Consider the following 27,965-nt stretch of genomic DNA (forward strand, 5'->3'; position numbering starts at 1 on the left):
GGAGTGGCTCAGTAAGAGGCAACAATTCCAGTGCCCACCAGGTGCCCCAAATGTTTCAGCATCATGGACAACTCTAGGGGGCTTGGGTTTCCACCCCAGAAACTTGCGCAGGGCAGACTCTACCAAGGTGTGGGTTGGAGTTGGGAGTCGGGGTGAGGTTCCCCGCTGGCTCCAGGCTGCTCCAATGGGGCGGGGGCCGCCCGCAGGGCCGGGCGGGGCTGTGCTGCCATCTGGAGCCGCTGCCGCCGGCGGCCACTGTCAGGGCGCGAGCGGCGGGAGCGCACGCAGGGCTGGAGCGAGTGCAGCCGCCGCCGCCGCCGACACCGCGGCACATGAGCCGGCCCCGCCGCTGCCGTCGCCCCTAGCCCCAGCAGCCCTGGTCTCGCAGCCTCCTGCGGCTCTGGTCGCCCGACCAGCCATGTCTCTCGGCGGAGCCTCCGAGCGCAGCGTCCCGGCCACCAAGATTGAAATTACCGTGTCCTGCCGGTGAGCGGGCCGCGCTGGGGAGGGCTTAGGCACTGGCACTGCCCCAGCCCCAGCCAGCCGCGGGGCTCAGCCTGGGCAGGGGCTAGACCCCCGGGGAGAGGCGAAATTGGCTGGAAAATCACAGCTGATGACGGCGAGTAGCTGGTGGGGTCGAGAAGCGGGGGGTCTTGGGCAGCCCCACCCCGAAAAAAGGGCTCAGCCTGCGGGTTCAGGGGGTGGGTCGCAGATATCCGGTAGGAGCTCGGCCCCAGGAGGATAAAGTTCTGGGGCGAGCCCTCTTTCCTGGGCCCTTGGAGACAGTGTGGGTGCGTTCGCGTCCAGTCTGCAGAGCCATGGTTCCTGGACAGCGATTTCCGGTGCTGTCCAGAGTGCTGACAGAGCGGACCCCAGCTGGGGGTAGCCATGGGGGACAGAGGTTCGATGCGGGCCCCATGCCTCTCAGTGCCCGGCTCAGAGCCGACTCGAGGCGGGCGGACTCCAGGATGATCCACTCTGTCTGTCTGTTGCTTTTCTCTAGGAACCTGCTAGACCTTGATACCTTCTCCAAGTCCGACCCCAGTAGGCGGCTCCAGGACCGGGAGGGGGAACTTGGGGTCTGGGCGCGACTCAGGGGCGGGTGGAGTCGGGGCCAGGGGTGGGAGCCGACCTGACGTCCTTCCCTCCCCGCCCCCACCTGCAGTGGTGGTGCTTTACACGCAGAGCCGGGCCAGCCAGGAGTGGCGGGAGGTGAGTCCCAGAGCCCCCTCCCGGCCCAGGGCGTCGCCCGGGAATTCCCCTGCCCGTCTGCACGTCCCACGCTGACCCTCCACCCCCCTACCCAGTTCGGACGGACCGAGGTGATTGATAACACGCTGAACCCAGACTTCGTGCGCAAATTCGTCCTCGACTATTTCTTTGAGGAAAAGCAAAATCTGCGCTTCGATGTGTGAGGAGGCCCCGCCTGGAATTCTGGCTTGGCCCGCCCCCGACCTGGATCCGCCCGGAATTCTGGCTGGCCCCACCCCCGCCTCGCCTCCGGCCTGGTTCTTCTCGCAGGCCTCCCTCCCATTCTGAATGGCCCCCTCTAGCCTGAGCCCTGCCCTTTTATGGGATGCGGTCCAGTTCCGTCCCCCGCTCTGGCCCCGCCCACAACTCTGCTCCTATCGCAGCTCCACCTCAGGCCCGACCCCTTCCAGACAACCCTGCCCCCAGCAGCCCCTGACTTGGCCTCGGCCCAGGCTTGACCGTCTGACTACTCAGCCCACCCTGACTCCTCCCCAAAAGGAGACCAAAGCTGAATTCGGGTCCACGGCCGCCCATCCCTCCACCCAAAATCTTCACCAAGACTCGGTGCCCGACCCCTTTCCACCCTCTCCCCCACCCAGCCCCACCCCACACCGGTTCCACTCTTTTCCCAGGTACAACGTGGACTCCAAAACCAACATCTCCAAACCGGTGAGCAAACGTTTCCTCGAGGGTTGGCGGAGCGCACAGGAGGCACTTAGATGTGTTCAACGACTCTTAGAACTCCTCCCAACCCTCGACCCAGACCCCATCTTCTTCAGGCGCCCAACCCACCCTCCTGGTCCCTCTCCTCCTGCCTGAGTGTCCTGCCTGTGCCCCCTACTCACTGTTCCTCTTCCTTCTTGGCTGCCACTGCTGGGACCTGCAGAAGGTGAGGCTGAATGGGGCTGGGCAGAGGTTGGGAGTGGGGGTGGTATTGTGGAGAACAGGCTTGGACTGATGACCCACTACAAGGCAGAGATTGCTCGCAGACCCCTTCTTTCACACCCCCTCCATTAAAGCCCATGCAGGGCCGTGGCTCTTGCACCACTCATTCGCCTGGGAACTGCCCTGGTCCTGTGCAGGAGCATCACTGGGGCTAGGCTGGGACTCAGCACTCAAGAGCTTCTGGTCTTGCTGACTCCTTGTCCTGCATAGGATTTCCTGGGACAAGCGTTCCTGGCCCTGGGAGAGGTGATTGGAGGCCAGGGCAGCCGAGTAGAGCGAACCCTCACGTAAGCTGAATAGGAAGGGGTGTGGGAGTGGGGTGGGAGCTTCCAAATTCTCCCTCCCAAGGATGCCGCTGACTGATAGAAGTGGAGGCTGGGGTTGCCCCTGGTCAGGAGCCTGCACCGGCTCCCATCACCCTCGTAGAAAAGTCCAATTTCCAGTGCTCTGCCCGAGTCAGTATCAGGCCTGATATGTCTTTTCTTTTCTTTTTTTTTTTTTTTTCTCTCTCTCTCTGTTTCTCTCTCTCTCTCCTCACTCTTTTTCTAAGTCTGATTCAACCTTTAAGGTCCACTTCCAAGCCCCCTCTCCACAGGGAAGCTCCCCCGGACTAAGTCAAATCCTCAGGAATTACCATTACATCCACTCACTAAATATGCATTAGCATGTTTTATATCCCACACCCTGTTCTAGGCACCAGGGCTTCATTCATTCCACAAACACTATGTATACATACCCTATGTCAGCCACTGTTAAAGGGGATTAGCTTGCAATGGTGAACAAAACAAAGGTTCTTGTCCTCAGGGGGCTGATACTCTAGTTGTGCAGGGAGGACAGTACAAAATAGACATAAGTAAATTACATAATAGATTAGACAATATTAAGTGCTATGGGGAAAGAGACGAAGTAGAGCAGAATCAACGGAACTGGAAATAATGGGTGAGTGGGAGGTGCAGGATTCAACAGTGCGGTTGAGCAGGCCTCACAGACAGGTAACTTTGGAGCAACAACCTGAGGGAGGTAAGGGAGTAAATGGTACAGACATGTGGAGGAAGAATGTTCCAGGCAGAGGAGACTGCCAGTGCAAAAGCCTGGTTCATTCAAAGAACAGCAAGGAGGCCAGCAAGACTGGAGCCAGGTGACTGGGAGGCAGGAGGAAGTGAGGTTGAAGAGCTAACAGGGCCTTGCAGCAGACTTCCACCTTTCCTCTGAAACGGGAGTCACTGGAGGGTTCTGAGCGGAGGAGTGACATGATATGGCGGCTTACAAAAGATGGTGCTAGCTGTGGGGTTAAGAATAAACCTTGGGGGCCAGGCGCGGTGGCTCACACCTGTAATCCCAGCACTTTGGGAGGCCGAGGCAGGCGGATCACGAGGTCAGGAGATCGAGACCATCCTGGCTAACACGGTGAAACCCTGTCTCTACTAAAAATACAAAAACTTAGCTAGGCATGGTGGTGGGTGCCTGTAGTCCCAGCTGCTCGGGAGGCTGAGGGAGGAGAATGGCGTGAACCTGGGAGGTGGAGCTTGCAGTGAGCCGAGATTGTGCCACTGCACAATCCAGCCTGGGCAACAGAGCGAGATTCCGTCTCAAAAAAAAAAAAGAATAAACCTTGGGTGGCCAAAGGTAGAAGCAGAGAGCCAATGAGAAGACTCTGACAGTAATCCAGGATGCTACCAGTGAAGGAGGGGAGAAGTGGTCAGATTCGGGAAATATTTTACAGGTAGAGCTAACAGGTTCCTGACAGATTGAATATGAATGTGAGAGGAAAAGAGGAGTTGAGGACAATACCAAGATCTTTGGCTTGAACAACAGGAAAGATGGAATTGACACCAACTGAGATAGTAGGAAAAAAAACAAAGGAAAGCCAGGCATGGTGGTGCGCACTTGTAGTCCCAGCTACTTGGGAGGCTGAGGTGGGAGGATCACTTGAGCCCAGGAGTTTAAACTCCTGGGCTCAAGCCTGGGTGACACCCCAAGCTGGGTGACAGAGTGAGACTGTCTGTGGACAAAAAAGACAAAAAAAAAAAAAAACGTGAAGGAGAAGCAAGTTGGAGGAGGAATTCAATCAAGAGTTCAATCTGACATGTTGAATTTTATGTTTTATAAACATGTAAAATGTTAGACATCCAAGCGGAGGTAGCAAATGAGTCTTGGATGTTGGTTTTGTTGTTGTTTTTTCAAGACAGGCTCTCACTCTGTAGCCCAGGCTGGAGCGCGATGGTGCAATGGTAGCTCACTGCAGCCTCCGGTTCCTGGGCTCAAGGAATACTCCCACTTAAACCTTCCAAGAAGCCACGTAGCTGGAACTACAAGTGGATGCCAGCGGCCCCAGCTAATTTTTGAACTATTTTTTGTAGAAACAGGGGGCCTCATTGTGTTTTTCAGGCTGGTCTTGAACTCCTGACATCAAGTAGTCCTCCTGCCTTGGCCTCCCAAAGTGCTGGGATTATAGGCATGAGCCACTGAGCCCGGACTTAGATGTTAACTTTAAAGCCATGCTATTAGATGAGATCACCAAAGGAGGGGAGGAAGGACAGGAGAAAAAGAGAGAAAGAGGGAGACGAGAGAGAGAGAACCAAAGGCCGAGGCTCCACGAATTGGACCTAGAAAAGAAGACTGAAAAGGAGCAATTAATGAAGTAGGAGAAGAACCAAGAGAGGGTGATGTCATGGAAGCAAAGAGAAGGGTTATCAAGAAGGAGAGAGTTACCAACCACATCAAATGCTGCTACAGCTCAAATAAGATGAAGATTGGGAATTGGCCATTGCATTTAGCAAGATGAAAATCCCTGTTGACTCTTAAGCACAGTTTTGAAGGAGAGGTGGAGGTGAAGACAATGGAAGAGCGGGAAAGGAGTCAGGGAATCTTTTTTTTGAGACGGAGTCTTGCTCTGTCACCCAGCTGGAGTGCAGTGGGGAGATCTCGGCTCACTGCAAGCTCCGCCTCCCGGGTTCACGCCATTCTCCTGTCTCAGCCTCCTGAGTAGCTGGGACTACAGGCGCCCGCCACCATGCCCGGCTAATTTTTTTTGTATTTTTAGTAGAGACAGGGTTTCACCGTGTTAGCCAGGTTGGTCTCGATCTCCTGACCTCATGATCCGCCCGCCTCGGCCTCCCAAAGTACTGGGATTATAGGCATGAGCCACCGCACCCGGCCCAAGTCAAGGAATCTTTCAAGGAGTTTTACAGCAAAGGGGAGAAAAGAAAAGATGTGTGACCAGGGGCGGTGGTTCACACCTGTAATCCCAGCACTTTGGGAGGCCGAGGTGGGTGGCTCACTTGAGGTCCAGAGTTCCAGACCAGCCTGGCCAAAATAGTGAAATCCCATCTCTACTAAAAATACAAAAAACTTAGCTGGGAGTGGTGGTGCACGCTTGTAATCCCAGCTACTCAGAAGGCTGAAGCAGGAAAATCGCCTGAACCCGGGAGGCGGAGGTTGCAGTGAGCCGAGATCACGCTACTGCACTCCAGCCTGGGCAACAGAGGGAGACTCCATCTCAAAAAAAAAAAAACAAAGAAAAAAGAAAGAAAAGAAAAGAAAAAGAGATGTGGCTGAAGCAGGAAGAGAGGTCAAGAATAAGTTTATAATTTTTTTTTTTTTTTGAGACGGAGTCTCACTCTGTCGCCCAGGCTGGAGTGCAGTGGTGTGGTGTGATCTTGGCCCACTGCAACCTCTGCTGCCCAGGTTCAAGCGATTCTCCTGCCTCAGCCTCCCGAGTAGCTTGGATTACAGGCGCCTGCCACCGCGCCCGGCCAATTTTTGTAGTTTTTAGTAGAGACGGGGTTTCGCCACCTTGGCCAGGCTGGGCTTGAACGCCTTACCTCGTGATCCACCCACCTTGGCCTCCCAAAGTGCTGGGATTACAGAGGTGAGCTGCCACGCCTAGCCAAGTTTATAATTTTTTAACATAAGGCTGGGTGAGGTGGCTCACACCTGTAATCCGAGCACTTTAGGAGGCCGAGGCATCCTAAAGGTGGAGGCAGGTGGATCACCTGAGGTCAGGAGTTCAAGACCAGCCTGGCCAACATGGCGAAACTCTGTCTCTACTAAAAATACAAAAATTAACTGGGCGTGGTGGAGCGTGCCTGTAATCCCAGCTACTAGGGAGGATGAGGCAGGAGAATCACTTGAACCCAGGTGGCAAAGGTTGCAGTGAGCCGAGATCACACCATTGCACTCCAGCCTGGGCGACAAAGCAAGACTCCATCTCAAAAAAAAAAAAAAGAAAAAAAAAATTTAACATGAGATAAATTATACTACATTGGCCGGGCATAGTGTAATCCCAGCTACTCTGGAGGCTGAGGTGAGAGAATCACTTGAGCCCAGTTCAGGATCACCCTGGGCAACATAGTGAGACTCCATCTCTACAAAAAAAAAAAAAAAAAAAAAAAAAAGGGAAAATTATACTACATTTACATATTGATGGGAATGACCAAGTAGAAACTGAAAACTTGATGTAATAAAAAGAGGTGAGCATTACTGAAGTGATGTTCTCGTGCAGACAAGACAGTATGAAATATAGTACACAGTGGAGGGATAAATAGGCACAAGGACAGTTCATTTATAGCAACTGTAGGAGTCACACTTGTGTGGGTGAAGATACTGGTGGCAAGGTAGGTGTGGTGGTGGGTGGACATTCTCTTCTGGTTGCTTCAATTTTGTTCAGTGAGTAGGAAACAAGGTCATTGGCTGAGAATGAGGATGGGGGAGGAGGCTTTAGAGATTGAGGAGAAAGAAGGAGTGAAACTGCCATCTACCAGAACTGGAGAGTGGAGGGCCTTGGGATGTACAGTATGACTCTGAGGTAGCAGTAAGGACCCTCTTGAAGTCTGCATCATGCATTTGAAATGAGACAAGTTCGCATAATTGTGTTTTTGTCTGGCCATGTTCAGTTTCACAGGTGCAGTATGGGTTAGGCAGAGTGAGGCTTAACTAGAGCTGTGGTTCTGCCAAGTAAATATATCGAAAGTGAGAGCAAAGACTGGGCCAGTGGCTCACGCCTGTAATCGAAGCACTTTGGGAGGCTGAGGCAGGAGGATCTCTTGAGGCCAGGAGTTCAAGACCAGTCTGGGTAACATAGCCAGACCTTGTCTCTAAAAAAGTAAAAATTTAAAAATTAGCCAGGTGTAGTGTGTGCACTTGTAGTCTCAGCTACTTGAGAGGCTGATGTGGGAGGATCTCTTGAGTCCAGGAATTTGAGGCTGCAGTGAGCTATGATTGTGCCACTGTACTCCAGCCTGGGTAATAGTGAGACCCCAACTCTTAAAAAAAAGTGAGAGAAGGGAAAAAAGAGACAGGATGCAAGGGAATGATTATTATAATCACTGACTGGAATTCACACTGGATGGATGAGGTGGTAAGGGAGAACATCAAAGAGGCAAAGAACAGTGAGGAGGCAACAGGATCAACAATTTGTTGGTCCTGGATGTGCAAGCGAATTATTCATTTATTTTTTTGAGACAGAGTCTTACTCTGTCACCCAGGCTGGAGTGCAAGGGCTTGATCTCAGCTCACTGCAAACTCTGCTTCCCGGGTTCAAGCGATTCTCCTCCCTCAGCTTCCCGAGTAGCTGGCATTACAGGCACCCGCCACCACGCCCAGCTAATTTTTTCTTTTTTTTTTTTTTTGCAGTTTTAGAAGAGATGGGGTTTCACCATGTTGGTCAGGCTGGTCTCGAGCTCCTGACCTCAGGTGATCCGCCCGCCTCGGCCTCCCAAAGTGCTGGGATTATAGGCGTGAGCCACCGCGCCCGGCCGTAGGCGAATAGAACCTATTCTCATCACACTCCCTCTTTGCAAAGCGCAAAGAGTCAAAGATCAAAGGAGCCAAAGAAATAGTTCAACTCTCATTCTAAGGATAGGGAAAATCACATAGCAAGTTAGAGCCAGGACTGGAACCCAGGACCCTCCTGACCTAGTTTTCTCTCTGCCACATTTTGGATCCCTTTGGGAATCAGGGTTCACAGGCCCCTATCAACAAGGTCTCTTACTGCTGGGGATGGGGGTTCTCGTATGCACCATTCAAGCACATGGAAGTGTTCCTTCTAGGGTCAGGAAAGGATAAAGTTTCCCTTGTCTTTTAAATCTCCCTCTCCATGGTCTTCAGAAAGCACATCAGCTTTGACCTAACAAGCTAGCCCTTTTGTCCCTGGGTCTGCACAGAAATTCTTCTGCCTCATTCAGTATCACTACAACCCACTCTACTTACCTATTGGCATTGACATTCCACCTACCCCCGCCCCCAAAGCTCCCTGCGGGCAGTCTAGCAGAGCTGGAGAGAGCCAGTTGCCCAATTCATATCTATCACAGCACCCGGCATATAGTAAGAACCAAGTCAGCTTTGAAGACTACAACCAGCTCATATCTATAAGGCTTACGAGTTGCTTTTCCTTCCATGCACTCATTCAGATCTCTTCACAGCCCTGACAATTCATCATGATTCCCATTTCATAGAGAAAAAAACTAAGGCCGAGGAAGGGTAAATAACTTGCCCAGGGTCACACAGCTTAACAATCATAAAATCCACTGACTCTAAATCCCATGTCTTTCTCATGCTACTGTTGTGAGATGTTCACCTAAGCTGTTCTAACCCCTTTTCACCAGACTGCAGACCCCACCCAGTCAAAGTGAGGCCCTTCCTCACCAGAAGGCACTCAAGACAGAAGGGACTGTCAGTAAATGGCAAACTGAATCCCCTGGCCCACCTAACCCCAGACTGGCCACTCAATCCTTGTTGCCTACCCTCCCTCCTCTCACTAAGAGGCTTTTTCTGCTTCCAGGGGTGTACCAGGCAAGAAGTGTGGGACCATATTGCTGACTGCAGAAGAGCTTAGCAATTGTCGGGTCAGTAAGGGCCACATGCTAGACCCAGGAGCTCCCTTCTCTCCCCATAAACCCTTTAATGGACTGTCTGAAGGCTATGGACAATTTGGGTGTCATCAGCCCAACTTCATCCATCCCTAGGACATTGCCACCATGCAGCTGTGTGCAAACAAGCTGGACAAGAAGGACTTCTTTGGGAAATCAGACCCCTTCCTTGTGTTCTACAGGAGCAATGAGGATGGCACGTGAGTCACTGCCATCAGGGCTGTTAGGCTGGGGTGGGCCATGTGCTTAACAAGTGGGGGAATCTCTGAGAGCATCTGGATTCAGTCCTACCCCGGGCACGAGATAAATTATACCAATTCTTCCCACTCCCCTCCAGGTTCACCATCTGCCACAAGACAGAGGTTGTGAAAAACACGCTGAATCCTGTCTGGCAGCCCTTCAGCATCCCTGTGCGGGCTCTGTGCAATGGAGACTATGACAGGTTGGCTCCAGCATAAGCTGGGGAGTAAGGAGCCAATGACATGCCAGTGTGGTTCCTGGGCCCAAGAATGATAGTAGAAGTATCGTAATAGCGTTGGAGGGTCCTGCTCAGTGAGACAGAGTTTGGGGCATGAGGTTGGGTGGATGGACAGGCAGATGGATAGCCACACAGATGGATAGGTGGACTATCCAGGGATGGATCGACTGATGGATGGAATGGTAGGTGAATGGGTAGATGAAAAGGCAGATGAACAAATGAATAAGCAGATACATGGATGGATCGTTGGATGGGTAAACTGGTGAATGGTTGGATACGTATGTGGATGGATATATGAGTGAATTGATGGGTGGGTAGAGGGGCAGATAAATGAATGGACAGCAGAAGAATGGATAATTGGACTGATGGGTGGATTTGTGGCTATACAGATGATGGGTGATTAACGGATGAATGAGCTGATGGATGGGTGGGTGATAAATTGGTAAATGAGAGTTTGATGGATGACTGGGGAGGCAGGAGGATGAATAGAAAAGCAGGTGGAATACAAAAAGATAGGTAGAGTGACAAGTGGATTGATGGTTGGATAGATGAATAGATGGCAAATGGATGAATGGATGGATTTGTAGGTGAATTAGTTGATGGATGGGTATAAATTAGATGGATAGGCCAACCAAATGAATGAGTAAATGGGTAGTATAAAGATAGATGGTAGGGGCCGGGCGCGGTGGCTCACACATGTAATCCCAGCACTTTGGGAGGCCGAGACGGGCAGATCACGAGGTCAGGAGATCGAGACCATCCTGGCTAACACGGTGAAACCCCATCTCTACTAAAAATACAAAAAAAATTAGCCGGGCGTGGTGGTGGGCGTCTGTAGTTCCAGCTACTCGGGAGGCTGAGGCAGGAGAATGGCAAGAACCTGGGAAGTGGAGCTTACAGTGAGCCGAGATCACGCCACTGCACTCCAGCCTGGGCGACAGAGCGAGACTCCATCTCAAAAAATAAATAAATAAATAAATAAATAATAAATAAAGATAGGTGGTAGGTGGAAGGTGGAAGAATGGATGGGCACATAGATGAGTAGATGAATGGTTATGCTGATGAATGGATAACCAGATGGATAGATGTTATATAGTTGGTAGACAGACAGACAGATGGATGCTTGCATGCCTCAGTGAGTCAGTGAATGGCTAGATGTATAGTTAGGTGGCTAAAGAGATGAACTGATAGGTAATTGGACTGGCAAATATATGGGTAAATAGGTAGCTAGATGGATAGACGGATGGTTGAATGGGCTGATATACTGATAGGTAGACATATGGAATGATTTAGGCATGACAGTTAAGAACAAAGTCTTTGGAATCAGGATGCCTGGGTTTAAATCTCAGTTCAGTCATTTACTAGCTATGAGATCTTAGCCAAATTACTTTTTTTTCTCAATTTCCTTATCCCAAAATGGGTAGTCTTTATACTACCCATTTACTCATTCATTTGGTTGGCCTATCCATCTAATTTATACCCATCCATCAACTAATTCACCTATAAATCCATCCGTTCATCCATTTGCCATCTATTCATCTATCCAACCATCAATCCACTTGTCACTCTACTTATCTTTTTGTATTCCACCTGCTTTTCTATTCATCCTCCTGCCTCCCCAGTCATCCATCAAACTCTCATTTACCAATTTATCACCCACCCATCCATCAGCTCATTCATCCGTTAATCACCCATCATCTGTATAGCCACAAATCCACCCATCAGTCCAATTATCCATTCTTCTGCTGTCCATTCATTTATCTGCCCCTCTACCCACCCATCAATTCACTCATATATCCATCCACATACGTATCCAACCATTCACCAGTTTACCCATCCAACGATCCATCCATGTATCTGCTTATTCATTTGTTCATCTGCCTTTTCATCTTTTTTTCCTCAATTTCCTTATCCCAAAATAATAATAATAGTAATTACTTTATATAGGGTGATTGTTAAGTTAAATGAGACAATCTGTGAATGTGCTGAGAAAAATGTCTGGAATACAATAAGGCTCAAAGTGGTAACAACAACAACAAAAAAACACAACAACGAAACAAACAAAGTATTAGTGGTACTAACCAGAGTAGTATTAATAGGGGTAGGTGGTTAGGTACAGGCACGGACTGATGAATGAATAGACAGGATGGCAGGTAGGTTGAAAGATGAACAACTTAATGGGAAGACAGATGGGTGGATGGGGAGATGCTATGTGTGTGGTTAAGTGTATGAGGGTGTCTCTGGGATTTATCATACACACCTAGCGTATGTTTATCTCCTACATTTCAGAACGGTGAAGATTGATGTGTACGACTGGGACCGGGATGGAAGGTAGAACTGCCCCACATGGTCCCTCCTCCTGTACTTGACCCAAGCAGTTCTCAATAATATGTTGTACATTCACTGAGAACCCCAAAGTAGCTTTAGGAGCCAGGAAAGGTGATGATAAACACCAGTGTCTTGGGTACAACTGATCCCCCCAATTGTCTCTCTGGACACTGTCTCTTCCCATTTTTCCCCTATGTTTGGCCTCCCTTATGGCCCCAGCACTAGGCTGCCCTGCAGCCTAAGTAGGGGCTTAGGATAGGAGGAATGAAAGACTGGGTTCAGCTCTGGTTCCAAACCAGCAGCACCTGCTGCTTAGCCACGCCCACCTCATTGCAGCCACGATTTCATTGGTGAGTTCACCACCAGCTACCGGGAGCTGAGCAAGGCCCAGAACCAGTTCACAGTATATGAGGTGAGCATTCCAGCCCTGCCCAGGTCACCCAGGCCCTCCATCCCAGTGTGCTGTCTGGACCTCCCTTCCTTTGTTTCTCATCATCACTGTTACTTCCTCCCCTTAGGTTCTTAACCCTCGGAAGAAATGTAAGAAGAAGAAATATGTCAACTCAGGAACTGTGAGTGCTCCCTAGAGCCGTGGCCCTCCCTGGATCCTTCTGTGTCTGTCCCCATTGACACAGCATGGCAAATATTGAGGGCAGGGCAAGACAGTGGGCACAGATTACTTGGAATAGTAATATTGGGCACAAGGAGCACCACTTAAGTTTTTCTTTGTTTTTTTCTCACTCAGGAAATTTTTCTGACTTCACTCTTTTGCAGAATAAAAGAAAAAAACCTAAGTTGTATTTCCCAATTTAATATACTTTTGGAAATCCAACTATGTTTCTGACAGCTTCCCCTTTTCCCCTGTCAGAAGTTGAACAGGGTGGGGCTGACTGGGGGAGCGGGTGGAATCATGTGCTTCCCATCACGTGCCTCTTTCCAAGCCCCTATGTGCCTCACTTCCTTCTGCCACCCCAACTGCCTTTTCCAAAGTGCCAGGGCTGCCTATTCTGTCCCACAGGTGACGCTGCTCTCTTTCTCTGTGGACTCTGAATTCACTTTTGTTGATTACATCAAGGGAGGGTGAGTCACAGGCCAAGCTCTGGGCTGAAAGCCCGGCAATAAATTACTCCCAGTTCTGAGCCCCAGGTTTCTTATTTATGAATGGTCAGGGCCCAGTGAGACCATGGAGATAAACTTTAAAACACTTGGCCAACTATAAAGTGCTCTGTAAAATGCAAAATACTGCTCCTCTTAGTTCCCTTCATGGGGCTGCTTTTCATTCTTAGCTTTCGACTCCTCCTGGGAAGATGGCTCCCAGACCAGTGGTCTTCATTGGTGGCCCCAGTAACCTAACTGGGGCACAAACAAAGTTATAGTCAGGCAAGAGGGAGAGGTAGAAGAGAGGGCAAAGCCAAGCAGACTATAGGGGACATTCTGTTTGGTTTGGTGGAGGCAGGCAGACCTGGGAAAGGTAACTTTGCTTCTCTGAACTTCACTTTTCTCCTATGTAAAATGAGGATTTTTTTTTTTTGAGATGGCGTTTCACTCTTGTTGCCCAGGCTGAAGTGCACTGGTGCGATCTTGGCTCACTGCAACCTCCGCCTCCTGGGTTCAAGCAATTCTCCTGCCTCAGCCTCCCAAGTAGCTGGGATTACAGGCATGCGCCACCACACCCGGCTAATTTTTTGTATTTTTAGTAGAGATGCAGTTTCCCCATGTTGGTCAGGCTGGTCTCAAACTCCCGACCTCAGGTGATCCACCCTCCTCGGCCTCCCAAAGTGCTGATTACAGGCGTGAGCCACGGCGCCCAGCCAAATGGGGATATTAATCACTACTTTAGGGCTATAGTAAGGGTTAAATTAAATGACATATAATACACCTGCCACACAGTAGGCATTTAATTCTGTTACCTAAAGTGTAGTCCATGAGCCAGCAGCATCAGCATTACTTGGGAGTTTGTTAGGCTCTACCCAGACCATCTGGATCAGAATCTGCATTTTAACATGAGCCCCACGTGATCCATATGCACATTACTGTTTGAGAAATAGTGATGTAATAATCATTAGTTCCTCACTTCTCAATTCATCTGCTTCCCCAACAGGACACAGCTGAACTTCACAGTAGCTATTGACTTCACGGCTTCCAATGGTGAGACACGGATGAGTGAAAAAGGCGGAGGTGGGAAGGCACTTCTAAGGGAGTCATTAGGAGTTGGCCTGGATTCCTACCTAGAGATAAGAGTTTACCTACCCAAGAAACCCAAACTTAGGCAAAAGCCAGCCAGGAAAATAGAGTGCAGAAAAATAGATGGGTAGATGGATCATAGAGGGTTGAAAGGATATATAGCTCAACAGGTGGATGAGTAGGCTGATGGATGAGAGAGAAAGGGGGTATAAGGAGAGATGGAGAGGTGAACAGGTGGTGAGTCATGAATGGATGCATAGATCCATGAACAAATGGAGTGGGTACATGGGTTGGTGAGTATAATAGGTTAGACAAGTAGATGCATCGATGGGTATGTGGGTGGACAAATGGACTAAAGTTTAAGTTGGGGAAATAACAAGTAATTAGGGGAAATGCATGAGTGGGTAGATCCATATGAGAATAGACAAGAGAATGAACGGAATGGAGAGGGCTGGCTAGCCGGATGGATAAAATAATACTGTTGTATAGATGGGTGGAAAATGAAGAAAAATGGCAAGTAGACAAGTGGGTGGGTGGATGGATGGATGGATGGATGGACTGATGGATGGATGAGTGGGTAAGTGGATAGCTGCATAAGAGAATGGAGAGATGGGTGGATGGATGGATGGATGGATGGACTGATGGATGGATGAGTGGGTAAGTGGATAGCTGCATAAGAGAATGGAGAGATTGGTGGATAAAGATGTATAAGTAGACTGAAAGATAGATGTATGGCTAGGTAGATGGGTGGATGGATGTGTGAGTAGGTAGGTAAATGGATGAATAGATATAGGGATGTGTGGGTGGATAGATGGATAAATGAACAAATGGATGATTGGGTAAAATAAGGAGGGAGGACATGGGTAGAGGGCAGATAAATGGATATAGGTGGATGAATGCACACAAAGATAAGCAGGTAAATGGATATAGGTGGATGAATGCACACAAAGATAAGCAGGTGAACAGATGGATGATCCAGATGATCATGAGGCTGGGGTTCCTGTGTCCCTACAGGGAATCCTCTGCAGCCTACCTCCCTGCACTACATGAGTCCCTACCAGCTCAGCGCCTATGCCATGGCCCTCAAGGCAGTGGGAGAGATCATCCAGGACTATGACAGTGATAAGCTCTTCCCAGCTTATGGCTTTGGGGCCAAGCTGCCCCCAGAGGGACGGATCTCCCACCAGTTCCCCCTGGTATGGTATTGGCCAGAGCTTACCCTCCGTGCCCTGGCATCTGGTTCACCCAAGTTGATGATTTTGTTCTGTTTACATTTCTTCAAAGGGCATGTAGAGGAACAGGAAGCTATGAGAGGATAGCAGAGCAGGGAGGGGAGCAGGGCTGGGTTTGGAGGGGAGCATGAAAGGGACTGATGGAAAAAGGAAGGAGTGAGCTGGAATCAGAGCACTCCTGCATGTACCCTGCATGGGCTCAGCCTGGCAGGGCATATTCTTTGACAGAACAACAATGATGAGGACCCCAACTGTGCGGGCATCGAGGGTGTGCTGGAGAGCTATTTCCAGAGCCTGCGCACAGTGCAGCTCTATGGGCCCACCTACTTTGCTCCTGTCATCAACCAAGTGGCCAGGTAAGGGAACTGGGTGGAAGCTGGGGGAAATGAGGGGACCCACATAAGGGATTGACTCCCCAAGGATAGTCAGGAGCACTCTAAGTAATTTAGGATGATTTGAAGTAAACAGGAGAGGCCAGGCATGGTGGCTCACACCTGTAATCCCAACACTTTGGGAGACTGAGGCAGGAGGATCACTTGAGCCTAGGAGTTCAAGACCAACTTAGGCAATTTAGTGAGACCCCATCTCTTTTTTTTTTTTTTTTTTTTTTTGAGACAGAGTCTTGCTCTGTTGCCATGCTGGAGTGCAGTGGCATGGTCTCGGCTCACTGCAACCTCCGCCTCCCAGATTCAAGCAATTCTCCTGCCTCAGTCTCCCAAATAGCAGGGATTACTGGCGCATGCCACCACACTTGGCTCGTTTTTGTGTTTTTAGTAGAGACGGGGTTTCACCATGTTGGCCAGGCTGGTCTTGAACTCCCAATCTCAAGTGATCCACCTGCCTCAGCCTCCCAAAGTGCTGGGATTACAAGCATATGCCACCATGCCTGGCTCATTTTTTTAAATTAAATATTTAAATTAAAAAAATTAAAGTATACAGGACGATGTGTATAGGTTATATGCAAATACTACACCATTTTATATGACGGACTTGAATATCTGAGGAGTTTGGTATCCACAGGAGTCTTGGAACCAATCCCCCGTGGATACTGAGGGATGACTGTACCTTATTATGCGGCAGAAAGGGTGTCAGCAAATGACCCTAACCCCACTGCCTGAGAATGACAACCCAGGGCTTGAGTTTGGGTAAGAGAGAGAAGAGCCTACAGCACTGTGGTGAAGGCATAGGTTTTAGCATCAGACCTGAGTGTGATCCTAGCTCCACCATTCACTAACCATCTGACCTGAAGCAACTTAGCCTCTTTAAGCATCCACTTCATCCTTGTAAGGTGGTGTAATAATGGACGACAATAGCAGCTTCCTTATAGAGTTATTGCAAGGTTAAAATTAGATAATAGTGTAACAAGTATTAGCACAGTGTCTGGCCCATGGTACATGCTCAATAAATGATAAGTTAAAAACTAGATGAGTGACTGTCCAAATTTTCAGAATAAAAATATACAAAGCAGGCCAGGTGTGGTGGCTCACACCTGTAATCCCAGCACTTTGGGAGGCCGAGGTGGGTGAATCATGAGGTCAGGAGTTCAAGACCAGCCTGGCCAAGATGGTGAAACCCCGTCTCTACTGAAAATACAAAAATTAGCCAGGCATGGTGGTGGGCACCTGTAATCCCAGCTACTTGGGAGGCTGAGGCAGAGAATTGCTTGAACGTGGGAGGCAGAGGGTGCAGTGAGCCGAGATCACACCACTGCACTCCAGCCTGGGCGACAGAGCAAGACTCTGTCTCAAAAAATATATATATATACATATATAAATATATATATATACATATATACATATATACATATATATATACATATATACATATATAAATATATATATACACATATATACATATATAAATATATATATACATATATACATATATATATACATATATACATATATATATATATATATATGCACACACACACACAAACCAAAGAAAACCCAGATCATACATCAAATGGCTTAAAAAACCAGAGGGTATTAAAATAAACTTAAAACGAATTTATGAAATGACAGAACTAAAATCAAACATATGTCAATAAACATAAATAAGCTCTGTTTGACCTTAAAAAAGAAAAAAATTATTTGATTGAACAAAAAATAAGCAAACCCACTTTATAGTAAACAGAAGAAACCCAGCTAACACAAAGCCCCTCAGAAAGCTCAGAAGTAAAAAGATTAAACAAAAAGGGAATAAAAGTGAAAGGATTTCAGTGAGATTTATATGTCCATAGACTTTTTCCCCTAGCGAAGATTTGTTTTTTTTTTAACTTTCCTTTTAAGTTCAGGGGTACGTGTGCAGGTTTGTTACATAACAAACTTGAGACATGTGACACGTGGGGGTTTGTTGTACAGATTATTTCATCACTCAGGTATTAATTCTAGTAGATTTGTTTATTTTCTAATTTGCAGTAATGATAATAGATTCTTTAATCATAACCGTAGAAAATTTCAATAGAGAAATGAAGAAATCACCCTGAATACTGCCCATGGAATGTGGATGTATATACAGTTCTTTTCCTTATGTATCCATAATTATAGTCAAATTATTATACGTATAACATTTCACTACTGATTTTTTTTTCACTAATACTGGAACCTGAGCATGTTTTTGTTGTTATTAAGCTGACTTCTTAAATATTATCTTATGCAACTACACTAATTCAAAATTTATTCATTCATTTAGTAAACATTCAGTAAAGGGGCAATGCACCATTGAGTGTGGTGTCGGGAGCCAGACTAGCCAAGTTAACACTCTGGTTCTATCACTCACTAGCTGTGGCTTTGGTCAAGATTCTTAACCTCTCTGCGCCTTATTCCTCATTTGTAAAATGAGGAAAGTAACAATGTCTACTTCATAGGGTTGTTGTGAGGACTAACTAATTAATATATGTCAAGCACCTAGAACAGTGCCTGCCACATCATATATACTATAGGTGTTCGCTATTACTGTTACTATTATTATCATTATTACTATTCAAAGGGCATCTGCTGTGTGCTCAGTTCTCTGCTGGGGCACTGAAGATTCACAGATGAATCAGATCTAGTCCCTCCCCTTGGGAGCTCCCGCCTTGGTGCAGGAGACAGAAATATAAATAAATCATTACCTTCTGTAGACCAGAGCTTCCCAGACTTTTCTAGCAAGTCGCCTGTCGGCAAAGGCAAGCGACAGCGTCCCTCTGGGGGAATCTGGGGGCATAGCTGAAAGCAGTCAGGCTGAAAATGTCTTTGAAGTTTCCGTATTTCATCTTAAAAATTCATGCAAATTTTATATTCTTCTCACATTGCATCCCTGTTTAATTTAGAGAAAAAAGGTGTTTTAAGTGTACTTATAGTCATCTAGCTTTATCCAGCAGATCATGCAGTGAGAACCCACTTAGAGGAGCAGACAGCCCATCTTGGTGGGTGGAGCAGTATCCTAGAGGGAGGGGGTAGGGCATAGGCTCCAGTACCATAAAGGGGACTGCTCAGCTGGGTCTAGAGGACGAGGTAGACTTTATGAGAGAAACAGAAGCAGAGTACGCCTGGTAGAAGGAATGGCATATGAAAAACAGAGGCATGAAGGGGCAAGTTCATGAAACAGTGAAGAGTTTAATATGACTAGAGTGCGCACTGTGTACAGAGGACTATCCAGATAATGGACTGGGGATAGAGAGGGAGAGAATCAAGAGCTCCAGCTTCAGGCTCAGCTGGTCAGGCATGGGCTTGGACCCCAGCTTCATAACCCCTTGGGGATGTTACTTAATGTCTCTAAGCTTCAGGTTCCTCATTTTAAACATAGGAACTGTTTTTTGTTTTTAGTTTTTTTTTTTTTTTTGAGATGGAGTCTTACTCTGTCACCCAGGCTGGAGTGCAGTGGCACGATCTCAGCTCACTGCAACCTCTGCCCCCGGGTTCAAGCAGTTCTCCTGCCTCAGCCTCATGAGCAGCTGGGATTACAGGTGCGCACCACCATGCCCGGCTAATTTTTGTATTCTAGAAAAGACGGAATTTCGCCATGTTGGCCAAGCTGGTCTCGAACTCCTGACCTCAGGTGATCCACCCCACCCCCCGCCACCTCGGCCTCCCAAAGTGCTGGGATTACAGGCATGAGCCACTGCGCCCGGCCATAAAAATAGGAACTTTTAAAGCGCCTACCTTATAGAATGGTGGTGAGGATTAAATTAGATCATGTATGTCAAGTGTACTTCTGTGATTTTGATGATCACGATGGACTCTGCTGTTTCCCACTCTACAGCCAAGTGAGGCATAGACTGGCCTCCTCTGGCCACTCACCCATTTTCTCAGCTAACTTCCAGATAAAAACAGCCTTGAGAATGCAAGGCATCTACAGAGAACCAAAGATGTACCTCCTGTGCCCCCAAACCCTTCCATGATGCCCATTGTCTTCTACAGTTCTTTTTTTTTTTAAGAGACAGGTTCTCACTGTGTCACTCAGGCTGGAGTGTAGTGGTACCATTACAGCTCACAGCAGCTTTGAACTCCTGGGCTCAAGCGATCCTCCCTCCCACCTCAGCCTTCCAAGTAGCTAAGACCACAGGTGCATGTCACCACGCCAGGCTAATTTTATTATTTTTTCGTAGAGACAGGGTCTCGCTATGTTGCCCAGCTCGTCTCAAACTCCTGGGCTCAAGGGATCCTCTGATCTCAGCCTCCCAAAGCATTGGGATCTTAGATGTGAGCCACCAGGTCCAGCCTCTCCGCTGTAGTTCTACATGTAACTCCTCGTGGTTTGCACTTGCCATTCTCTTTCTCTGGAACACTTTTCCCTTTACCTTCCCACCGCCATCACCACCTGGCTAAACCCAACCCATTTTTCAGGTACTTAGGTTAGATGTTACATCCTCAAAGCCCTAACCTCAATACATTTTAGTAGTTTAATCCTCTCTCTCCCCAAGGACAATATCCTATTCTGCTCCATGCTCAGCACCCAGCGTGGTGCCTGATACACAGTAGGTATGCAATTGCTGTTTATGAAATGAGTAAGTGACAGGAAAAGGTACCAAGCTAGGTCTCTGAGGAGGCTGGGGCCAGAACTCAGGAAGTGGGTAGGGGATGTAAAGGAGAATCATGGCTGGCCGCAGTGGCTCATGCCTGTAATCCCAGCACTTTGGGAGGCCGAGGCGGGTGGATCACTTGAGGTCAGGAGTTCAAGACCAGCATGGACAACATGGTGAAACCCCGTCTCTACTAGCAATATAAAAATTAGCCGGGCATGGTGGTGGGCGTCTGTAATCCCAGCTATTCAGGAGACTGAGGCAGGAGAATCCCTTGAACCCAGGAGGCAGAGGTTGCAGTGAGCTGAGATTGTGCCATTGCACTCCAGCCTGGGCAACAGAGCGAGACTCTGTCTCAAAAAAAAAAAAGAAAAAAACCAGGATCATGACCCACTCCCACTCTGGGCCCTGGGCAAACTGAGCCAAAATTATTTTATTTTATTATTTTACTTTTATTTTTATTTCAGTTGGGGTCTTACTCTGTCTCCCAGACTGGAGTGCAGTGGTGCCATCACGGCTCACTGGGCTCATGCAATCCTCCTGACTCAGCCTCCTGAGTAGCTGAGACTACAGGCACGCGCCACCAAGCCCAGCTAATTTTAAATTTTTTCGTAGAGACCAGGTCTCACTATGTTGCCCACGCTGTTCTCAAACTCTTGGCCTCAAGTGATCCTCCTGCCTCAGCCTCCCAAAGTGCTTGGATTACAGGCATGAGCCACCCCACCTGTCCCCAAAGCTATTTTATAATTCTACACCCTCTCCATGCCTTTCCTCACATTTTGAGATCAGGTTTCAATACAGTACTGTCCAATAGCACTTTCTGCAATGATGGAAAAGTTCTGTATCTGTGCAGGCCAATATGGTACTCACCAACCACATATGGATATAGGGCACTTGAAAGTAGCTAGGGTGGCCAAGGAACTGAATGTTTAACTCTATTTAATTAATTTAAATTTCAATAGCCACATGCAGCTAAGGCTACCTTATTGGACAGCCACAGCTCCATCCTTTCCAGTCCGCACAGGACTGGAGACTGGAAGTCAAGAGACCAGGGTCTCCCACTACCTTTGTGCCCTCTCTAGGTCTTTTTTTTTTTTTTTTTGAATATGCAAAATAAAGGGACTGGACTCAATGACTTCTGAAGTCCTTTTCAGGTGGAAAAAAAATCTTGGCTTCAAAGACTAGTGAGAGAAGGAAAAGGAGCTCTGGAAGCAGCTGTTAGATTGGCAGGGGGAGGACTGCATGGGGCCCAGCAGCCCAGGCGATGAGATGTGGCTGGCAGAGGGGAGAAGGGAGAGAGAAGAAATGTGGGGGAGAGGGAAGCAAGGAAGCCTTCAGCCTTTGCTCTCGCTCATATATAAACATCAAAATCTTGCCAGGGGTTGATAAATCCCTGTGCGGTCTAAGCTCTGTGCTTCTTCAGCCACATGGCCCACTCTGCTTCCCTCAATTTCTGACCTCCACACAGGGGAGTTGTCCTTTAGTCCCACTATAGCGCCTTTTTCCTTGCTGTTCCCCCTTCCTAGAAAGATCCTCCTCTTTCATTTAGCCTTTCTATCCTCAAACATCACTTCCTTAAAGAAACCTTCACTTACCTTCTGGGTCACATCAGGATCCTATCTATCTATCTATCTATCTATCTATCTATCTATCTATCTATCTATCTGAGACGGAGTCTCGCTCTTGTCACCCAGGCTGGAATGCAGTGGTGTGATCTCGGCTCACTGCAACCTCTGCCTCCCGGGTTCAAGCGGTTCTCCTGCCTCAGCCTCCCGAGTAGCTGGGATTACAGGCACCCACCACCACGCCCGGCTAGTTTTTGTATTTTTCATAGAGACAGGGTTTCACCATATTGGCCAGGCTGGTCTCAAACCCCTGGCCTCAAGTGATCCGCCCACCTCGGCCTCCCAAAGTGCTGGGATTACAGGCATGAACCACTGCACCTGGCCAGGATCCCCTCTGGTACCGTCATAGCAGTGTCCCTTCCATCACAGCACTCATCACAGTGGTAATTTTACACTTTTTTTGTGTGATTCCTGGATTAATGTCTGCCTCACTCCAGAGGGCTGGGATGGATTTATTTTTTCTCCTCATGTATCTCTAGTGTCTACCATAGTAAGTGCTCAATAAATATTACTGAAGGCAGACCAGGCACGGTGGCTCATGCCTGTGATCCCAGCACTTTGAGAGGCTGAGGCAGGCGAATCACTTGAGGTCAGGAGTTTGAGACCAGCCTGGCCAACATGGTGAAACCTCATCTCTACTAAAAATATAAAAAGTAGCCAGGTGTGGTGGCTCACACCCGTAGTCCCAGCTACTCAGGAGGCTGAGGCAGGAGGATCACCTGAGCCCTGGAGGTGGAGGTTGCAGTGAGCCGAGATCACACCACTGCACTCCAGCCTGGGCAACAGGGTAAGACTCTGTCTCAAAAACAAAACAAAACAAAAAATGTGTGTGTATGGATATATATATATATATGTATGTACATATATGTGTATATATATGTACATATGTGTATATATGTATATACGTATATGTGTATATATGTATATACGTATATGTGTATATATGTATATACGTATATGTGTATATATGTATATACGTATATGTGTATATATGTATATACGTATATGTGTATATATGTATATACGTATATGTGTATATATGTATATACGTATATGTGTGTATATATACATATATGTGTATATATACATATATGTGTATATATACATATATGTGTATATATACACATGTGTATATATGTGTATATGTGTATATGTGTATATATGTATATATGTGTATATATGTGTATATGTATATATTTCATATATATGTATATATGTGTGTGTATATATATATGGATATATATACATATATATATGCAGGCAGTGGCAGGCTGCCAGGTCTGGGGAAGGAGCATGGGTTTCAGAAGCCCCAGTTCCTGCCCACTGCCCACACACTGGCTGTGGAAGCTCTGGGGGTAAGGTGTTCCCTTGGCCTGTCTGGCTTTCAGCTGGATTCTCATTTGGCCTCTCATCCAGGGCTGCAGCCAAGATCTCTGATGGCTCCCAGTACTATGTTCTGCTCATCATCACTGATGGGGTCATCTCTGACATGACGCAGACCAAGGAGGCCATCGTCAGCGTGAGTCTGAGGAGGAGGGCTTGGCAGGGAGGAGTAATGTCAATACTGTGAAGGGGCTGAGATTTTATCCTACTTGCAAGCTAACAAGTTAGCCTGCCAGTTTCATGGATGCTGGCAGAAGACACAAGACTCTTGGATTAGAGACAGAGGACTTTGATTTCTAGCAAAAGCAGTAGCTGGAGTATTAGCATTTGCTTGAATTCTCTAAGTCCCAGTTCCCACTGGATGATGTGAAGAGGGACAGATGATGCTTGCGGCCACTGTGGGTTGCGTTACAGAAGAGGAACCCTGAGCTTAGGGAACTTGAGTCTTTTATAATGGACAGTAAGCATGCTTGCCTTTTGTTCCAAAGGTCTCCAGGGAGACCTTTTTTTAAAACTATATTGGACAGTATGCAAACATGCCCTCTGCTCTAGAGGAAAATACTATATCTTTCAAGGCTGCTTGATATAGAAACATCCTTGAAAAAGTAGTCTGGGGCAGAGAAAATCAATGCCTCTGCTTACAAGATGTGCAGAACCATGACACACATACACAGAGAACTGTCTCCCAACAGTCACCTCCCTGGTGATGGCTGCTTGCCCCAACAGTTCACCCTCTTTCCCCTACAGGCCTCCTCATTGCCCATGTCTATCATTATCGTCGGTGTAGGACCAGCCATGTTTGAGGGTGAGTAGGAAGGGGTGTCCCTGAGTGGGACTAAGAACTAAGGAGAAAAGTGGGAGGGGGTTGGGTACTTGGGCCTGCCTCACAGAAGACACAAGGTAGATACCCCTGTGTGAAGCCTTGGTCAAGTCACAGACCTTCTCTGAACCTGTTTCCTTATCAGAACCAAGGCTGATGATACTAATACTTCCCTCTGGGGTTCCTGGGAGGACGGACTGCCTGGGAGGCATAATAATAATAATAATAACTCCATAACGAAGACTGATATTTGTAGGACTTGATCACAAGCATTAGGCATTCTCCTGATGACTCCAAAGGGGAGCTCAAAGGGAGGGGGCAGCATGGGGTGGGGCTGGAGAGGCCAATCAGCTGAGGGGTGTGTCTTTTCTGCAGCAATGGAAGAGTTGGACGGTGATGATGTGCGCGTGTCCTCTAGGGGACGCTACGCAGAGCGGGACATCGTTCAGGTAGACCTGACCTGGGAGAGGCTGTGGAGCTGAGAGGCACAGTGAGAAGAGGCTAAGTTGGGAGCCACTTTCACTTACTGCCTTCTCAGTCTCCTACTTTTTTCCCCCGTCACTCTTTCATCCTTTCTCATTCATTGAATACATCCTTTTTGACAAATAGGAAGGTTGCTGCAGCCTTGGCACATCCGTGGTGTAGGTCGGGAGGTCCCCAAGGCCCCTGCCCTCTAGTGGAGGCAACCAACAATAAATAATCACACAAATAAATATCTCATTAGATTGTGATAAGTACTCCAGAGGAATAGCAAATGCCACTGTGAGAGCCTGTAACAGGGACCTAACATAGGTACAGTAGTCAGGAAAGGGTTCTTTAGCTTGCCAAGACCTAAGGGAGGGGATAAGCATTACAGGGAGAGGAGCAGCATGTGAGAAGGCTCTGAGGCCCAGAAGAACTGGCCCGATCCACGAAAAAGCAGAAGCTAGGGTAGCAGGATCACACTGAGTGTGAGGAGGGAGGCAAAATTTGGGGGTATGTTAGAATTGGAAAGCTCTTGAAGGATTTTACATAGAGGAGTGAGATGGCATTTTAAAAGGATCTCTCTAGCTGCTGCATGGTGGGTGGACAGTAACAGGGCAAGAGAAAAGGCAGGTAGACTCATTAGTGAGGAAGCCTTTGAAGTAGTAGAGGGGAGGCGATAAAGATCTGGCTAGAAGCAGTGGGGAGGGAGAGAAAGTGGCAGGTTCAAAAGATATTTAAGAAGAAAATTTTACAAGACTTGATGATTAGATGATGACAGGGAGTGAGGGGGGCTTCAAGGATGACTCAGTATTCTAGCTTAAGCAACTGGGTGAGTGACATCCCATTTGCTGGGAAGGGGAAAGCTAGAGGAGATTTGGCAGAAAGAGCTAGAATTCAGTTGTGAACACATTGGGTTCGAAGTATCTGTGAAAATTGAATGGAGCGGTAATACGGGCAACTAAATATGTGGTTCTAGACCTTTAAAAGAGGTCAGGGATGGGCCCAAGCATGGTGGCTCATGCCTATAATCCCAGCACTTTGGGAGGCCAAGGCAGGAGGGCCTCTTGAGACCAGGAGTTTGAGACCAGCCTGGACAACATAGCAAGACCTGATCTCTGCTACCTTAAAAAAAATAAAGGCCGGGCGCGGTGGCTCACGCTTGTAATCCCAGCACTTTGGGAGGCTTAGGCGGGCGGATTGCCTGAGGTCAGGAGTTCGAAACCAGCCTGACCAACATGGAGAAACCCCATCTCTACTAAAAATATAAAATTAGCCGGGTGTGGTGGTGCATGCCTGTAATCCCAGCTACTTGGGAGGCTGAGGCAGGAGAATCACTTGAACCCGGGAGGCAGAGATTGCAGTGAGCCGAGATCGCACCATTGCTCTCCAGCCTGGGCAACAAGAGTGAAACTCTGTCTCAAAAGAAAAAAATAAAATAAATAAAAATAAAACATAATTTTTTGAAGAGGTCATGGATGGATATATACATTTGGCAGTCATTAGAAACAGATTTTCTTTTGTTTTTTTCTCCCTTATCAGCCCCTCTCCCCCAACACCTCATTTCTTCTCCTCTCCCCAAGTCCCTCTCCTAGGCCTCTCTCTCCTCCCAGCCCCTTCTCACAGACTCCTCCTCCTTCTTGCCCCAGCTCCCTCTCTCTGGCCTCCTCCTGTTCTCAGGATCCCTTCTCTCTGGTCCCTGCCCCTTGTCTCCCCTGCTCCCTCCTTTCCAGTCTCCCTCCCCACCTCCTGGCCTGCTCTACTTCCTTCCAGGGAACAATTTTTAAAGTCATGGAAGTGTATGAAATCATCCAGGAAGAGAGCTGAGAGAGAGAAGGGACCAGGTTTAGAGAGCAAATAGACCCAGAGGAATGGTGGTGGGAGGGGGGAGCTTCAAGAAAGGTAAGCAAGAAGCCAGAAGAGTGTGGTATCAAGAGTGGGACGTGTCCAGAAGAATTATGGTCAAATGTAATGGAAAGCTAAAGAGAAGTCAAGCAAGATGAGGACTAAAAATTACTGTTCACTGGACTGATTTAGCAACACAGGGCCACTGACGACATCAGCAAAAGCAGTTTCAATGGCCTGTGTGAAGCCAAACTGGAGTGGGTTGAGGGTGAATAAAAGGTGGAAAAAAAAGTGGGTGGAGAGAAAGCAAATGTAGAAAACTGTTCAAGATGTGGAGAGGGAGATACTGTGATAGTTGGAAAGAGATGCTGGGGATCAAAAAAGAAGCCTCCCTGCTGCACCCCCATGCCCTCTCTCCTGGTCATGGCTTATCTCTTCTTGTCTGTGCCTGACCCAGTTCGTCCCATTCCGAGACTATGTTGACCGGTCGGGGAACCAGGTGTTGAGCATGGCCCGACTGGCCAAGGATGTGCTGGCCGAGATCCCGGAGCAGCTGCTGTCCTATATGCGCACCAGAGACATCCAGCCTCGGCCCCCACCCCCTGCCAACCCCAGCCCGATCCCAGCTCCAGAGCAGCCCTGAGGATTCCACATATCCAATGCCTCACAGTCTGCAAGCCTGCTCACCCACTGCTTCTGCTTTAAGCCAGAGGCACCTGGAACCCTGGACTTCACTGGGAGGGCCAACTTGGAGGATCGGTGCTGGCTGACAAGCCCTCCGCCTCCTTGCCTGCAGAGGGCCTGGCACTATCACCACCTCTCTGCCTTCATGCCAATAATAAAGCTGATCTTTATTCCACCTCTGTCTCATGCATGTTGGCGAAGGTAGACTATGGGACCCAAGGACTGGGGCCACATCAAGAGGGAGGGAACCAGGATGGCTTCAGCTAGATTCATCCCCATCCTAACACGTTCATCCAATCACTTCTTCATACATTCTTCAAAGACCTTAATAAGTGAAACTTTGTATGTTTTTCCTCAGGAGAGAGGCCCATAGTTGTTTTTTTTTCTTTTTTCCATAAAATCCCAATCCTACACACGACCCATAGTTCTCAGCAGATTCTCAAACGAATTCCTGACCACTAAAGGAGATAACTTAGTATAACTCTGCTTTGATCCATCTATTCTGAATTATTTTAATAAGGATAATAACAGCTAATATTTTCTTTGAACATTCACTACATGTCAAACCGTGTGCTAGGTGATTTACAAGCATCATCTCATTTAATTCTCACAACTCTGAGAACAGGTACTATATATTTTTCCCACTTTACACATAAGGAAACTGAGGCTCTGAGAAGATGAGTCATTTAAGAGAATTCATCAGTTTGACTTCAGATCCCAAGATCTTAATCAGCAAACCTCTTCCTGGCATGTCGATTTTATTGGGATGGTTTTTAGAAAACATACATTTTAGTGGGTCAAATGCAAAGTTTGCATTAAGAAGATAGAAGCTTTCAGATGCTTTGGGCTTTGTC

At 47.8% G+C, this 27,965-nt stretch overlaps 1 protein-coding gene across 3 annotated transcripts; it reads left to right on the forward strand.

Moving 5' to 3' along the window:
* The first annotated feature begins 226 nt into the window (after positions 1-226).
* On the forward strand, positions 227-27,286 carry CPNE9 (copine family member 9). 3 transcript variants are annotated; one of them, XM_008966861.4, is made up of 21 exons: positions 227-486; positions 1,004-1,044; positions 1,166-1,212; positions 1,308-1,411; positions 1,884-1,920; positions 2,015-2,140; positions 2,407-2,483; positions 8,978-9,041; positions 9,162-9,265; positions 9,403-9,507; positions 11,833-11,874; positions 12,208-12,283; positions 12,390-12,443; positions 12,890-12,951; positions 13,973-14,019; positions 15,070-15,251; positions 15,516-15,643; positions 23,334-23,436; positions 24,048-24,105; positions 24,496-24,569; positions 26,885-27,286. In XM_008966861.4, exons 1-21 carry the CDS (start codon positions 419-421, stop codon positions 27,068-27,070), a joined length of 1,785 nt encoding a protein of 594 aa, XP_008965109.1. In that variant the 5' UTR covers positions 227-418; the 3' UTR covers positions 27,071-27,286. The 3 variants fall into 3 exon arrangements, with proteins under 3 accessions (XP_008965109.1, XP_054966903.1, XP_034811609.1); XM_055110928.2 differs by lacking the exon at positions 2,015-2,140 and having other exon boundaries at positions 229-486; XM_034955718.2 differs by lacking the exons at positions 227-486; positions 1,004-1,044; positions 1,166-1,212; ... (2 more) ...; positions 2,015-2,140; positions 8,978-9,041.
* The last annotated feature ends 679 nt before the right edge of the window (positions 27,287-27,965 follow it).

Source organism: Pan paniscus, chromosome 2, assembly GCF_029289425.2.
Source record: "Pan paniscus chromosome 2, NHGRI_mPanPan1-v2.0_pri, whole genome shotgun sequence".
NCBI lineage: Eukaryota > Metazoa > Chordata > Mammalia > Primates > Hominidae > Pan > Pan paniscus.